Below are 12682 nucleotides of genomic sequence, written 5' to 3' on the forward strand. Positions count from 1 at the left end.
AGAAGGCAACCTGATTCGTCTGTTTGTGACGCTTCTCATTGCTGATGGATGTGGGAGGTGGTTTTGTCTTGGAGCTGAACGAGACAGGATCCAGTGTTCTAAGCGATGTACTTGGGTCTCACTTCGTCTGCTAGGAGGTTCCAGAAGGGGACAAGATGGGCAAAGCGCATGAACCGCTTTCGAGTCCACGTTGTCACTAGTAAGGCTTGCTCTATATCGTCTTAAAGCCGTAATATGTTCGAGGCCAGAGCCGATTAACCTGATCTTGACAAAAGCTGAATCTATAACCATTTTCTGCGAATAAATAGAGTGTATACAAACTCAAAGTACCACCTGGACTGAAAGCGCTACTGTTTTTTCTTGTGGTACTATCCAATCCAGCATACAATGAGAACCTAAAGTCATTCTTTTTTCTTCTAAACAAAGTCTCTCTTTCTTCTTTTTGTTTCTTCTTCTTTATTTTTTTTCTGTTAAGAGCAAGGGAATAAAGTCCCGGGGCCGCACCACCTAAGGCTCAAACTCAGGAGTCAGAACTTCCACCAAGGACCACCCAGTTAACACAAGGTGGATTCATGTATCAACAAAGTTGAATTCTTTTAATACAAACAACAATCTCATCAAGCTAATTGGCAAATGTTTAATTTTCTCTCCCTGAAAACTGGATATACAAAACATGGATGCAATATAATACACGAGCGAGCGAAATTCTGTCACGGCTCACCATCCCATTCCTAACTTCCGCTGATGATTGCTGCTGGCTTTTTAAAATTTTTCTTCTCCTATACATGCAGAGGCTTCTTTTCTATAAGAAATATATGGCTTGAATCAGACATCACATATCGCCATTTTAACATGTCCTTTCTCTTTTCTCTTTCTTTCCCCCCTTTTTTCACCAAATTCTCCCTCATACATTATCACTTGAGGAAGAGTATATCCATGGTCTTTCCTGTGGAAGCTTTTCTAGTTCCACCGAAGCACCACCTTGGTCGGCATTTGCACTGCCAATGCCTTCAGCCCTTTTGAGATCATTTAGAGCTCGCCTTGCATATACAGTGAAGGCAATTGTTATGACAATGGCTATGACAAAGGATACAATATTGTAGACTATCTCCACAGGTGTCATGGAATAATTGCCATATTTCATGTCTGCCAAAGTCCTTATTAGCCGTCCACTGCTCCAGAACATGAAAAGAAAAGGTGGTTTAGAAAAGAGAATAAAGCTGCTAAGAAATATTACAATTTTCCTTGGTAAAAGGAAAATACTCAAAATCCACCACAAGCCTGGCCTGGTGATCAAACATGCCCGGAGATGCAGGTTAGCCAGTTCTGATGTTCAAGTTATTTAATGCACAATATCATACAACATATTATTATTTTAAAACATGTAGTGGCGTAAATTATGAGGGAAAACGGTTGAGCCTATAGCAGTCTTACTTCAATATCGAGGTCCTGTTGCTAAAGGAAGATATTAGACAAATGCATAAAAAGTGAAACGAGGTACCTAATAAGCAGTATCAACTATCAATGTGGTTCGAAGACATGAGTGCATTAGCTCCCCAAAGAGAGGGATATCCTAGTTACATGTTTGTCTTTGCCCTTAGATCAAATGACAAGAAATTCAATAAACCTTCCACAGTTTGTTTTTTTTGTTTTTTTTTGGCTTCAAATGCTATTTTGGAAACATATATTCATTCTACCAATCATGCAAAACTCACTGACCTATAGATGTAGATAAAAGCTTCTGGAATCATCCCAGCAATTGAACCAACTAAATAAGGCCCAAATCTCATATTTGTCACCACTACAGCATAATTGAAGACCGTATAAGGAAATGGTGAAATTCTAAACAGTGCGACAACTCGAAACTGGCGGAACCAGCTCCCTTCTCCAGCCAACCTAAGAACAGCTGTCTGCTGAGGCCATCTCTTCAGCCATGACTGTATTATGAAACAGAAATATAGAAGTTCATTGAGAGACATCCTTGATACTAGAATGAAGGTAGCCATATGGAACTGAGAGGACTTACATATATACGTTCACGGAAAAATAAGCCAATCAAATAGGGCAATACCATGCCAATTGTAGTCCCTACCATGATTATCACAAAACCGAGACCATACCCAAAAATCATTCCTGCCAGCCACATGGAGGGACCAGAAGGGATCAAAACAACTGGAAAGAAAGCTAGGGAGGCAATGAGCACAAGGGCAAGAACAGGCCGGCCAAAGGCAGTTGCTTCCCATTGCATAATTGGCAGGAGAACCTACAAAATTATTCAATTGAACTAGTACATGTAAGAAAAAGATAATAATACTAAAATGAGATTGACATTACTTTTTTCCTCCTATAAGAGGAAAAGCCAGATAAATTTCAATACCTCGCTGAATGAGAGGATTGAAGAAGCATATTGGAGATACTAAAAACAGGTTGCAAGAAGGTAATACTGATATATTTCTTATGTGTACTGAATTTCTAATATTCATGCGACAGTACATCATGAAATCACATAATTGCACAGGCTTTCCATATATTGTTTTATGTATGAGAGTATACCATATCATGACCAGCTGGAAGCGATACCCTTAAAAAGGAAAATTAAAAAAAATTACAAGTTCCGCACCCAGACAAATTGCAAGCACACAAACATAGACAAGACCAATGCCCTATTTAAAGTTAAAGAAATGAACATCAAAGAAATAACCAGCAGTGATTTTGCACATAGCACATCTGCATCTACATGTACTGGATGCTCAAAAAACATGCTGAGTAATAAAACTTAATAAACATGGAGAGACCAGCCAGAAGATTTGATTATATAGTAACACGACCATCTATATCTTTTAATCCTTTAAGTGTGTATACCGTCCATAACCTGCAATTCTCATGATCTACCCTCTTCTTCTCTTATTGTTTAAAATCAAACCCCTCAACAAAAAACATACTACATTCAACATTCAATTATGGAATAGGAGCCGATCCTGACTATTCTCTTCTCTATTTAGTCCTCCGGGATCTGCATCTTTTCTCATCCTTCGCGGCAGCAACACCATCTAATACCTCCAAATCTGCTGCTTGAGTGACTTCTTCTCCATATGATTATCATAGGTATGAATTCAGATATATCCCCATTTTCCCTCCACCGTTCAAATAGTCTTGGGAATGTTCTAGTTTCTCAAATACTTACTAATGACAACTAAAGTTACCTGGTTTTGAGCCATGAAAATGGTACTCATGGCCAAAAAGCAATACAGTTTTTTCTTTTTTTCTTCTTTTTTTTTTTCTTTTTTGATGAATCCCCTCTCCAAACTTCAATCTAACAGCCAACTGTTCCCACAATGGGAAAGTTGCAATCAAATGGTTTATTCTTGGCTTCTTGATTCATCTTCACAGATACTGACAGTAGCATTATGTATGCTGATTCTGCCCATGAGGTCTGGAATGACCTCTGTGGTCATCTCTCAAGAGAACACCTGCAATGTTTACCAAATTGCTCATTCTATTGCCACTCTTCAACAAGAATCCTCTTTGATGACCAGATTAGATCTTTAACTTGGCAGGGTCCACCAACTATTAGAAGCTAGGAGCTTCCATGGACTGTTGCATCTCCTTGAACAACCAATCACATCCAAACCGGTGGTTATCAGTTGCCTGATATAGATTCAGGATCAAAGAGTTATACAATCACACTCTAGCTCAAAAATTTTGTCAAGGTTTGCTTCAGATCAGGTAAAAATGCATGCAAATGCACTCATCAAAGTTGGATATGAGATTTATTTTTAAAGCCCAACTACTGAACTTCTTTATAAGAAGAAAAGGCCACATGAGCAACCTGCTTTCACATTTTATAGGGACAACAAAGTCAGAAACTCAAAAAAAAAAAAAAAAGAGGGGTGGGTGGCGGGGGGCGCATGGGCTAATGCTGGAACTACCTTTTCAAAAGCAAATGGGACTCCCCATTTCACGAATGTGAAAGCAAGTAGTATCAGAAGCAAGCAACAGGATAAAAGCTTTATCCACCAGATGAAGGATTTAGACTTTGATTTCTCAAGTGCCTCTTGAGAATTAATGTCAACTGTTCTTGACTCATTTGGTGCAACCAGCCTTGCATATTCACTGTCCTCCCGTGTATTCTGCTCAGAATTTTCACTATTCTTTTCCAACGTCTCAGATGAACTCGACATCATTTTAATGCTCTTGAAAATCTGTTAGAAACAGACAGAAACAACAAGAAAAAGGTCAATGACATCAAGACAGATCGATGGGAAAGAAATTCAAGGACCTTAGAACATCTACTTAACCTGATTCCATCCAAATAGAATGAAAATGGTTATTTCTAAGCCAGATGAAACCAACAGACAGTATGCTGGTGTAAGATTATCATAATTTTTCTTTTTTTTTTTTGGTTGGGGTGGGGGGCAAGCAACATAAATGCAGTGATATGTAAAAGCTTCATTCTTCTACAACAAGATCTGCAAAGGACATACAATGATAAAATAATAAGCAGTTTAGTTTATTAATAAAAACTCAAAGTTTGATAATTTAAATCTGGTATACATTATGGACCCTTTCCCTATCAGGTTAAAATTTTGGATTAAATTGGTATTTAACATAGTATCATAGCTCAAATATATTAGAGTTCATGAGTTCAAATTCCCTCAAGTCTAGTTATTTATTCAATTATCCTTGGTTATCTATTAATCTGATTTCAATTAGTTTTGACTCAGTTATCCCTCCATGTGCTTGGTCCAAGCCACACATAAGACATTGTTAAGCCTAATATACACTATTCACCCCTTCCTTATCAGGTTAAGCTTTTGATTAAATTGGTCAGTTACCATAGCTTCACTTAATCTATGCACATCTAAATGTGTGCTCATTCTCAAAATCCATTAGCAGTGCTCATGTTTAGAATTCATGTCATGTTTAAACTACCTGGATCCCTTAATCATCAAAAATACAGTTTGTATCAACCGATTGGTAATCATCCTTACAGTTACCATATACTTCGTTTAAACAGCCTCGATATTTTAATATATGCACCAAGGTCCCCAATCTTAGTACTAGATATCATTGCTTCAGCATGGTCCGGTCAAGACGGTACATGCCCTGTAGCAAGATAGCTTCCAACCCCTTTTTTTCTCCCTTTTTATCACAATATCAACCGAAACAGGATGATACAAATCAGTACAATATGGTACACACCCCAATTTCAAGTAGTATTAGGCGATACGAGGTGGTTCCGCTCAGTTCAGACCACTTCAGCTCATATAATGAACCAAACCTTAGTACCATATTGGTATCCTATCGGTACTATATGGTACGGTCAATACAAGTCAATATGGCGGACATTGATATGCACCATCATACCATATAACTCTTCATCCCCTAGTACAATTCAAATGTAAATAGATAAGTTGCACATGAGTTGCCATTACATTCCGAGGCCATAAAGGTTGAAAATAAATATGAAAATTTTTTATCTAAACATGTATGATTATTGAAAACCTGAAAAGGGTATTTCATGTTATCTACCCTCAGAGGTTCTACTTCCTCTACTTTGCATGTCCTCACCCAAGAAAAGGAGTCAGCTGACTAGGCATATAAACAAGGTAAGCTCAATTAAGCCAATCCAATCCCAGCACCTTTAAGGGAGGTACAAGGCAGTTTTTGATGTAGGTTCATAATAGCCATTCCAGCTAATGTGCTGGTCCCCTCGATCTAAAGATAGAATGCACAACTCCAGACTTCATCTCCACCAGTTTCACCTCTTAACTATCTCAAAACATTTCTACAAAAGCTAGTCATAAAGTGATTCTTAGATTTCCATCTACTCTAGCGTTAAATGCTGTTGCTTGTCTTTGGACTCTCTAAAATTACAATTTAACTTAAACAGCTCCAGCTTGGCTCATTCTACGAATGAGCAAAGCCTAAGCCATCCAATTTAAATTTGAGTCAAATTCGAGCCATTTAAGTTCTTTTAAGAGATTTGGTTAAAGCCTAAGGTTCTTAAGTTTTCATATACTTTTAAGCTAATTCCACTACCATATCTTCGTATTATAACTGAAATACATTCTACTCTATTTGTTAGATAGAAACGTAGTCTACATTATGTTGATCACGTTACTCTTTTTCTATAGATAATTGTTAGAATAATAATAAATTATTAGTTGGATTTCAAGCATCATCAAGCCAAACTCAATTGAGCCGGGCCTATCTCTATCTCAGCTCAGTTACTAATCAAGCGATCCCTTATCAACCCAAATTTTGAGCTGAATGGTGGATGCTGACAAAGGGCTTGACTTTAGCAAATTACATCCCTATGTTACTATTATCTTCCAAAGAAAGATCCCAGTTTTAAATTTTGATAAACATTGCCTTGACCAAGCCATCTGGCTTTCTCCAAGAACATGTCTTCATTTTTCATTCAGTTATAGCTGGTAAGTATGATTGTCAACACACTTCATCAAATCATTAGGGGGGAAAACTCATATAATGTCATGATTAATAAAAAGGGGCTTTTGTCTTGACATAAATCAATCACATGTCAGCTATTTAACTCAAGATTGTAGTACTGGAGATTAGCATCATGGTATATCTGTCTTCTTCACACTAAATAAGTATAGCTAAAGAGTTTTAAATCTAACTTTACAATAATCAAGAAGAAAAAAAATATAGTGAATACTGAACCAACCTTCACCCTGGCAACCCTCAAAAAAAAAATGAAAAGAGAAAAAAAGATAAAAATAAAACTGAAGGTAAATCATAGACCAAGATTCTACAAGAATGGAGGAGGAGGAAGGTAGTTTGGTAACAAAGCATAAGAATGCAAGAATATAAGTAAATCAGGGTGTTAGCTGAAATGGTGTTTCAGGATACAGACATCAATGAGAGACCTCACATGATGAAGACTATAAAGCTTCAAGCTTGGCAAATTACCAAATGAACCTAAAAAAATATCACCTTCATAGTTTTAACTTTAGGCTGATGAAGCTGGGGGCACAATGCCAACAAAAAATGCAACTCATGTGTATCATGAACCTAATGTCTATATGGAGGCATTCAATTGATAATTTACCTATTTAAATGTGTGTTATTACTCACTGGAAAGTAAAGTCCACAACTTTCTGGTCCTTAACTGCTCTTAGTTTGATCATCATAGAGGCTGAAAATTCCTCAAAGTTTAAGCATGCCATTACTAATTAGCATGATAATATGTTATTTTATGGAAACTTTAAGTTGCTTTTGGTTTGAAATTCGTTGCTTTTCAATTAAGCTTTGTTATTTATTTTATCTTTCTTAAGATTTAGGTAACTTTTCCTATATACAATCAGGAAAAGCTGTTGCATGATAGAGAGTTGAATGATGAAGGTCACATACTTTAGTATTTTGTTATAATCGCATGCCCAAGAAGCCACATGTAAGTATTCCCAAAGCATCTCAGGTCTCTAACAACATTCATAATATAAAAGTTCTAAGTTCTTAAAACACCATCTCTAAGCCCATTGCCTCTTAGTCCTAGCATCATTATCTAAATCACTACATGATAACTCTCAACATAGACATTCTTCCCTCATCCAAAGGAACCTCCTTTGGATTTTGTTATTTGGTTGACAATCATACCTGGATCATAAGCAAGGAGAAAGAAGTAATTGGTTGTATCCTACCTAAACCTAGCATGCCAATATTCAGTATCAAATACTTGATCCACATCTTTACAACTTGAAAAATCATTGCTTCAAAAGAGGCCCACGGACTCGCATGTTTCCCTATGTGCTTGTCTACAAGACAGCAAGTAAAACTTTAACACGGCATTGCATTTAAAAACTAGGCAAGAGAAGTTTCACTTTGACATATTACTCCTATAATATTCCAGGAACTGTCAATATGCTAACCCTACTAGGTCAACTACTCCAAAAGCCACATCAAGGCATAAAAACATTTCAAATACTTGCCAGATCAATGTTGAGAAGAAAAGGGGCAAATGATACATTATCTCATTTTTAGTACCACGGGAAAAACTTTTAAGAGTGCCCATTGATCAACATCAAGCTGGGAAAGAATAACTGGTGATCTAACTAATTCACTTTCAGTCAAATTACGCACACGAATGCACATATGTATTAAGACAAAGACGGTGCATTGGAGATACAGAAAATTCCTAACAATTTCTTGCTGAGATGCATTTGTGGGCCACCAAGACCTAACTAATTAGAATATCTACCAGAGCACAGATTTCACTTTTTCTTACCAACTTCTGAAGATTCTAGAATACATAAAGTCGTATAATTTAAGCCCACAACATTGCACCAATTCAAGGAAATTAACACATGCACTTCCTAGTGTTATGAAAAAAGGAACTGCATCCTCCTATGGTACCCGAGTCTGCACTTGCTCCGTCCCTGCTTTAAGCGGTCGAGCATTCAATTATGGTTTCTACAATCCTCGAAACGCTCCACAATCTCCTTAAGTGAGGATCAAGGACTCATCATCAAGAGAGCGTTCAAAATAAAGCAACTTCATAAACTCGTTGAGGCACATATACTATTTGCTTCGGACCTCAGCAAGATTTCCCTTTCCTTTCTCTCTCCTTAAAATTTTTTTTCTAGAATTTCATTCTCGTTTCTCTTTTTCCTCCTATTTTATAGGACCCGAATTAGAAAAACTACGGCCCCTTTTTCCAGAATTTAAGTCTCCGCTATAATCAGAGTTCCCGATCATCGAAACAACGAAGAGAGGAAAACAAGAAAAAGAAAAAGAAAAGAAAACCAAATTAAGGAGAAACTACAGCCAGCCCCTTTTGCAGAATTTAAGTCTCCGCTACAATCAGAGTTCTCGATCATCGAATCAACGAATAGAGGAAAATAAGAAAAAGAAAAAGAAAGAGAAGCAGGGGGATATCTAGTAGGAGACTTTGCAATACCTGGGGAGCGGGCAAGGATTCTTCTTCAGGTGGGAGAGCAGGCAGCGGACGCCCTTCGAACAAACACTTGTTAGATGGAGAGGAAACAAGGAATTGGTGGTCAGAGGAGGGCGGCGAGTAGAAGGAGAGAGAGAGAGAGAGACGTGGCGGAACAAAAGGGAAGACTGATGGATGCCTGTTTCTTTTTTCTTTTATTATTATTGTTTTTTTGAAGAAGAAAAGGATAGGGTTTACAATTTGGTTGTGATTTGTTGGTAAGCGAAGGATTCAAAGTTCACGCGCACAAGCGCGCAGACGCAGACGCAGACGCGGACATAAAATGGGAAAGCGAAAACAGGCGGACAAAAGCCTCATCGTATTTGGGAAAACAGCCCCCTTCTCGCAATTTTCCTTTCTTTACTTGCCCGGAAAGCCAAGGCATTTTCCTCACGAAAATGCCCTCATCCTTTCGGGCAATGTCCAGCACCCCCGTCTATTCCAATGGTGCTGCTTTCTTCAATAATAATAATAATAATAATAATAATAATAATAATAATAATAATAATAATAATAATAATAATAATAATAATCAAGTTCGTGAATATTCAAAAATTATATCTTAATTAAATTTGACGATACATAAGATCAATCTCTATCCGCCACATGTATCAACTCGTCACACCAATATAAATAGAAAAAAATTCTCTTTAAACTTTTTCTAATCTGAAAATTGACAAATGAGAAAGACGAACTTGCAAGGACAACATAGTGGTGGATAGTAACTCATCATAGTGCTGCAGGGTCATCAAGGAGCCATGAATCGAATTAGGATGGAGGCAAGTTCCTCGGTCTTTACAAATCAATGGGGGTGACAAGTAAGGCCGCAAGGAGAAGAGAAAAACAACAACAACAATGGCTGCAAGGCGATGAATCCGATGGCTTGGGTGAACAAAATAGGGGCCAACAAAGAAGCAAAAATCATCGAGGGATCTGACGATAAGAGCACCAATCAGGTCTGTGAGAATGAAGACATCAACACTATAGTGGTGCAGGGTATAGAAGTGGAAGAGGAAGATAAGGGTGAGGATGGCAGACTGGAGCTTGATTTTGGATGGTCAGTCTTTGAAAGTCAGCATTCCACCTCGATTTTTTTAGGTCTGCTACATCCGGTAGGCCTCCTCAAATCAGCTTTCCACCTCGATCTTCTCAGATCGGCCTCTTCATGCTCTTAGTTTTCTGATGATCTCAACCTTCTGATGATCTCGATCTTTTCAGATCAGCCTTTTGATGATCCTAATTTTCTTAGATCGACCTTCTGATGATCTCGACTTTCTCATAACCTTGATCTTCTGATGACGTCGATCTTTTGATTTCAGTTTTCTAATGACATCAATCTTCTGATGATCTCAGCCTTTTTAGATCGGTTTTCTGATGTCCTTAACCTTCTGATGATCTCAACTTCCTCAAGTCAGAATTCTCATGTTCTTGGTCTTTTGACGATGTCGACTTTCTGAGGTTGGTTTATTCGTGACCTCAGTCTTAGGCTTAGTCTTCACCTCGATCTCGATCTTGAACTCGGGCATCATCTTCGCATCACCCTTGGTCTCAGGTGCTTATAAACCTATAGACCTACAAGAAAAAAAGAAAATAAGATAATGAATGAGGGCTAGAGAGTTTTGAGTTATGAAAGTCTCTTTCTCTTAATCTATCCTCTTAGGATCCCCTTGGCCCTATTTATATAGGTTCAGAAGCATGGATCCGTTACGATTTGGAGGTAGAAATTAAGGGATTGCTGTAACCTCTATTTTTATTTGGATTTAAATCTACTATAATCTCCTTTTTTTTTTTATCTCATTTTTTCATTTAAAATTCAAATATATTTAAAATTGCTTGCCATGTGTCCAATCGTGATAGGTAGACTGATTATATACCATGTCACTTTCATTCCTAAGGGCATTTGTGCTCTATTAAGACCGTAGAAGATCACACCACTCTTTGGAACAAATTGAAGTCCTTATCCCCTTTCACGCCACCTGAACATTCACATGCTGTGTTTCTAGAGGATGATACTGTTACTATAAATCTATTTGCTCCTGCTGCAATGCCAAATTCAGACGCCCGTCTACATCCATACCATGGGATATTTTCTCTGAGTTTATACCTCTGCTTCTATCTCTGATGCTTCTATTCCTACTTTTTTTTTCTATAAATAAATAAACTGTGGGAATAGCACTTTCGTTTTAATAAGTTATGCGTGGCCCTGCTTCCCTTCGCATAAAAAAATAAAAAAAATTTAAAAAACCAGTAACAGGTAAACTGAGGATTTCCATTTTCCTTTTCTTTTGGATAAATGTTGTTTTTCATCAACTTCCTCCAACATAAATAAATGGGATCGGCTGGGAATTTTTTTTTTTCCCGATTCAGTCCAATGTGATGGTTTTGGAGGCTGAAGACTGCTACCTTGGAATAAAGCTATGTGTTATATTAGGCAATCCTTGATCAAAATCAGGTGACTTGACAATTGGCATTTGGTGTCTTGTAGACTGTCTCGTGGACTGAGCCGAAGGTTTGGCTTAATCGTTGATCATCATTAAAGATCTGGTTCGACCCAATTAAAAATCCAACTTTGGTTGTGTTATAGTTAGGACAAACTCTTTGATTGGATGCTAATGATGTTTGCAATGCATAACACGTAATCTAGTTTCTTTTTTGGTTTGGGTTTTGGGGGGGGCGGGGTAAGAAGAGGAGCTATCACTTAAATATTAAAACCAGCGTACAAGTGTTTGAAAGGTACAATAGATATTACACAGCTGAACCAAAACAATCCTATTAAAAAGAGAACAGCAGTGTGACTTAAAACAAAATTAATGTAAGGTGTGCAGCAAACAATTCCCCATGATAGAGCTGTTGGAAGATAGATCTCATTGTCCTGTAGCACTGGGATGAAGCAATCAGGCAGTGGCACTGCTGGACAAAAAAAAAAAATTATGGCGATACATAAAGAGACTCCATAGATGCATTTGCCAGAGCTATGAAATATACATAGAAGCTTGTCATCAATTGAAATCAGATACTCCTTATGGCAAAACAACCAATTTGAAAGCTTTGCCATATTAGTAGATGGTTGTAGCAGTAGAAGTCTTTGCAACAGTTTATTTTGAAGATTAGCCTTGAAATAAAGCAATGCCCCTGTAGACCTGCACATAAGATGATAAATTTTGTGTCCTTTCTGCAGCTGTTTCCACATACTAACATATATATTATAATGATCCAGCTTCATCCTTCTGTAACATGGTTTGATGCGGAGATATAATAGACAAAGCATACCATCCACGGTAGATAGGAGAATATCGTTGTTAATATTCGAGGCATAAGTAATGGAAGAACATGAGGCATAGTTGCATCTAACAGACATGTAATGGCAGTAGGAAGCAAATATAAGAAACAATTGAACAGTGCATTATATCCATGATTAAAAACTCTGCAACTGATTTCTGAAACAGAGAAGCATGTTTTGATTGCTTGTCATTTCCTTTCTCAGAGTGTGAACCTTGTTGCTTGAGTAATTGAGTACTCCAGCCTGATACTCACTCTCCCAGATGATCACAATAATAATATCCTGCATCCAACAAAGCCACATATATTGCATTTGCGCCTGGGTCTTCAGTAGTGTTAATATTCTAACAGTTCCTGTAGGGGCCAGACTAATTTCAATACCAGGAACCAATTTGATAAAAGACTGCTGTTCATAAAACTGTATTGAGATGATAGAATATAAGCCTT

The 12682-nt window shown here is 37.5% G+C and overlaps 1 protein-coding gene across 1 annotated transcript; it reads right to left on the minus strand.

Annotated features, from left to right (window-relative positions):
• Window positions 1-534: 534 nt before the first annotated feature.
• On the minus strand, window positions 535-9119 carry LOC105035751 (uncharacterized). Its single transcript, XM_010911439.4, has 5 exons — window positions 8921-9119; window positions 3930-4202; window positions 2027-2263; window positions 1720-1937; window positions 535-1172 (listed from the first exon to the last, which is right to left on the minus strand). Exons 2-5 carry the CDS (start codon window positions 4182-4184, stop codon window positions 905-907), a joined length of 978 nt encoding a protein of 325 aa, XP_010909741.1. The 5' UTR covers window positions 4185-4202; window positions 8921-9119; the 3' UTR covers window positions 535-904.
• Window positions 9120-12682: the final 3563 nt, after the last annotated feature.

This window comes from Elaeis guineensis, chromosome 1 (genome assembly GCF_000442705.2).
Source record: "Elaeis guineensis isolate ETL-2024a chromosome 1, EG11, whole genome shotgun sequence".
In the NCBI taxonomy this organism is placed as follows: domain Eukaryota; kingdom Viridiplantae; phylum Streptophyta; class Magnoliopsida; order Arecales; family Arecaceae; genus Elaeis; species Elaeis guineensis.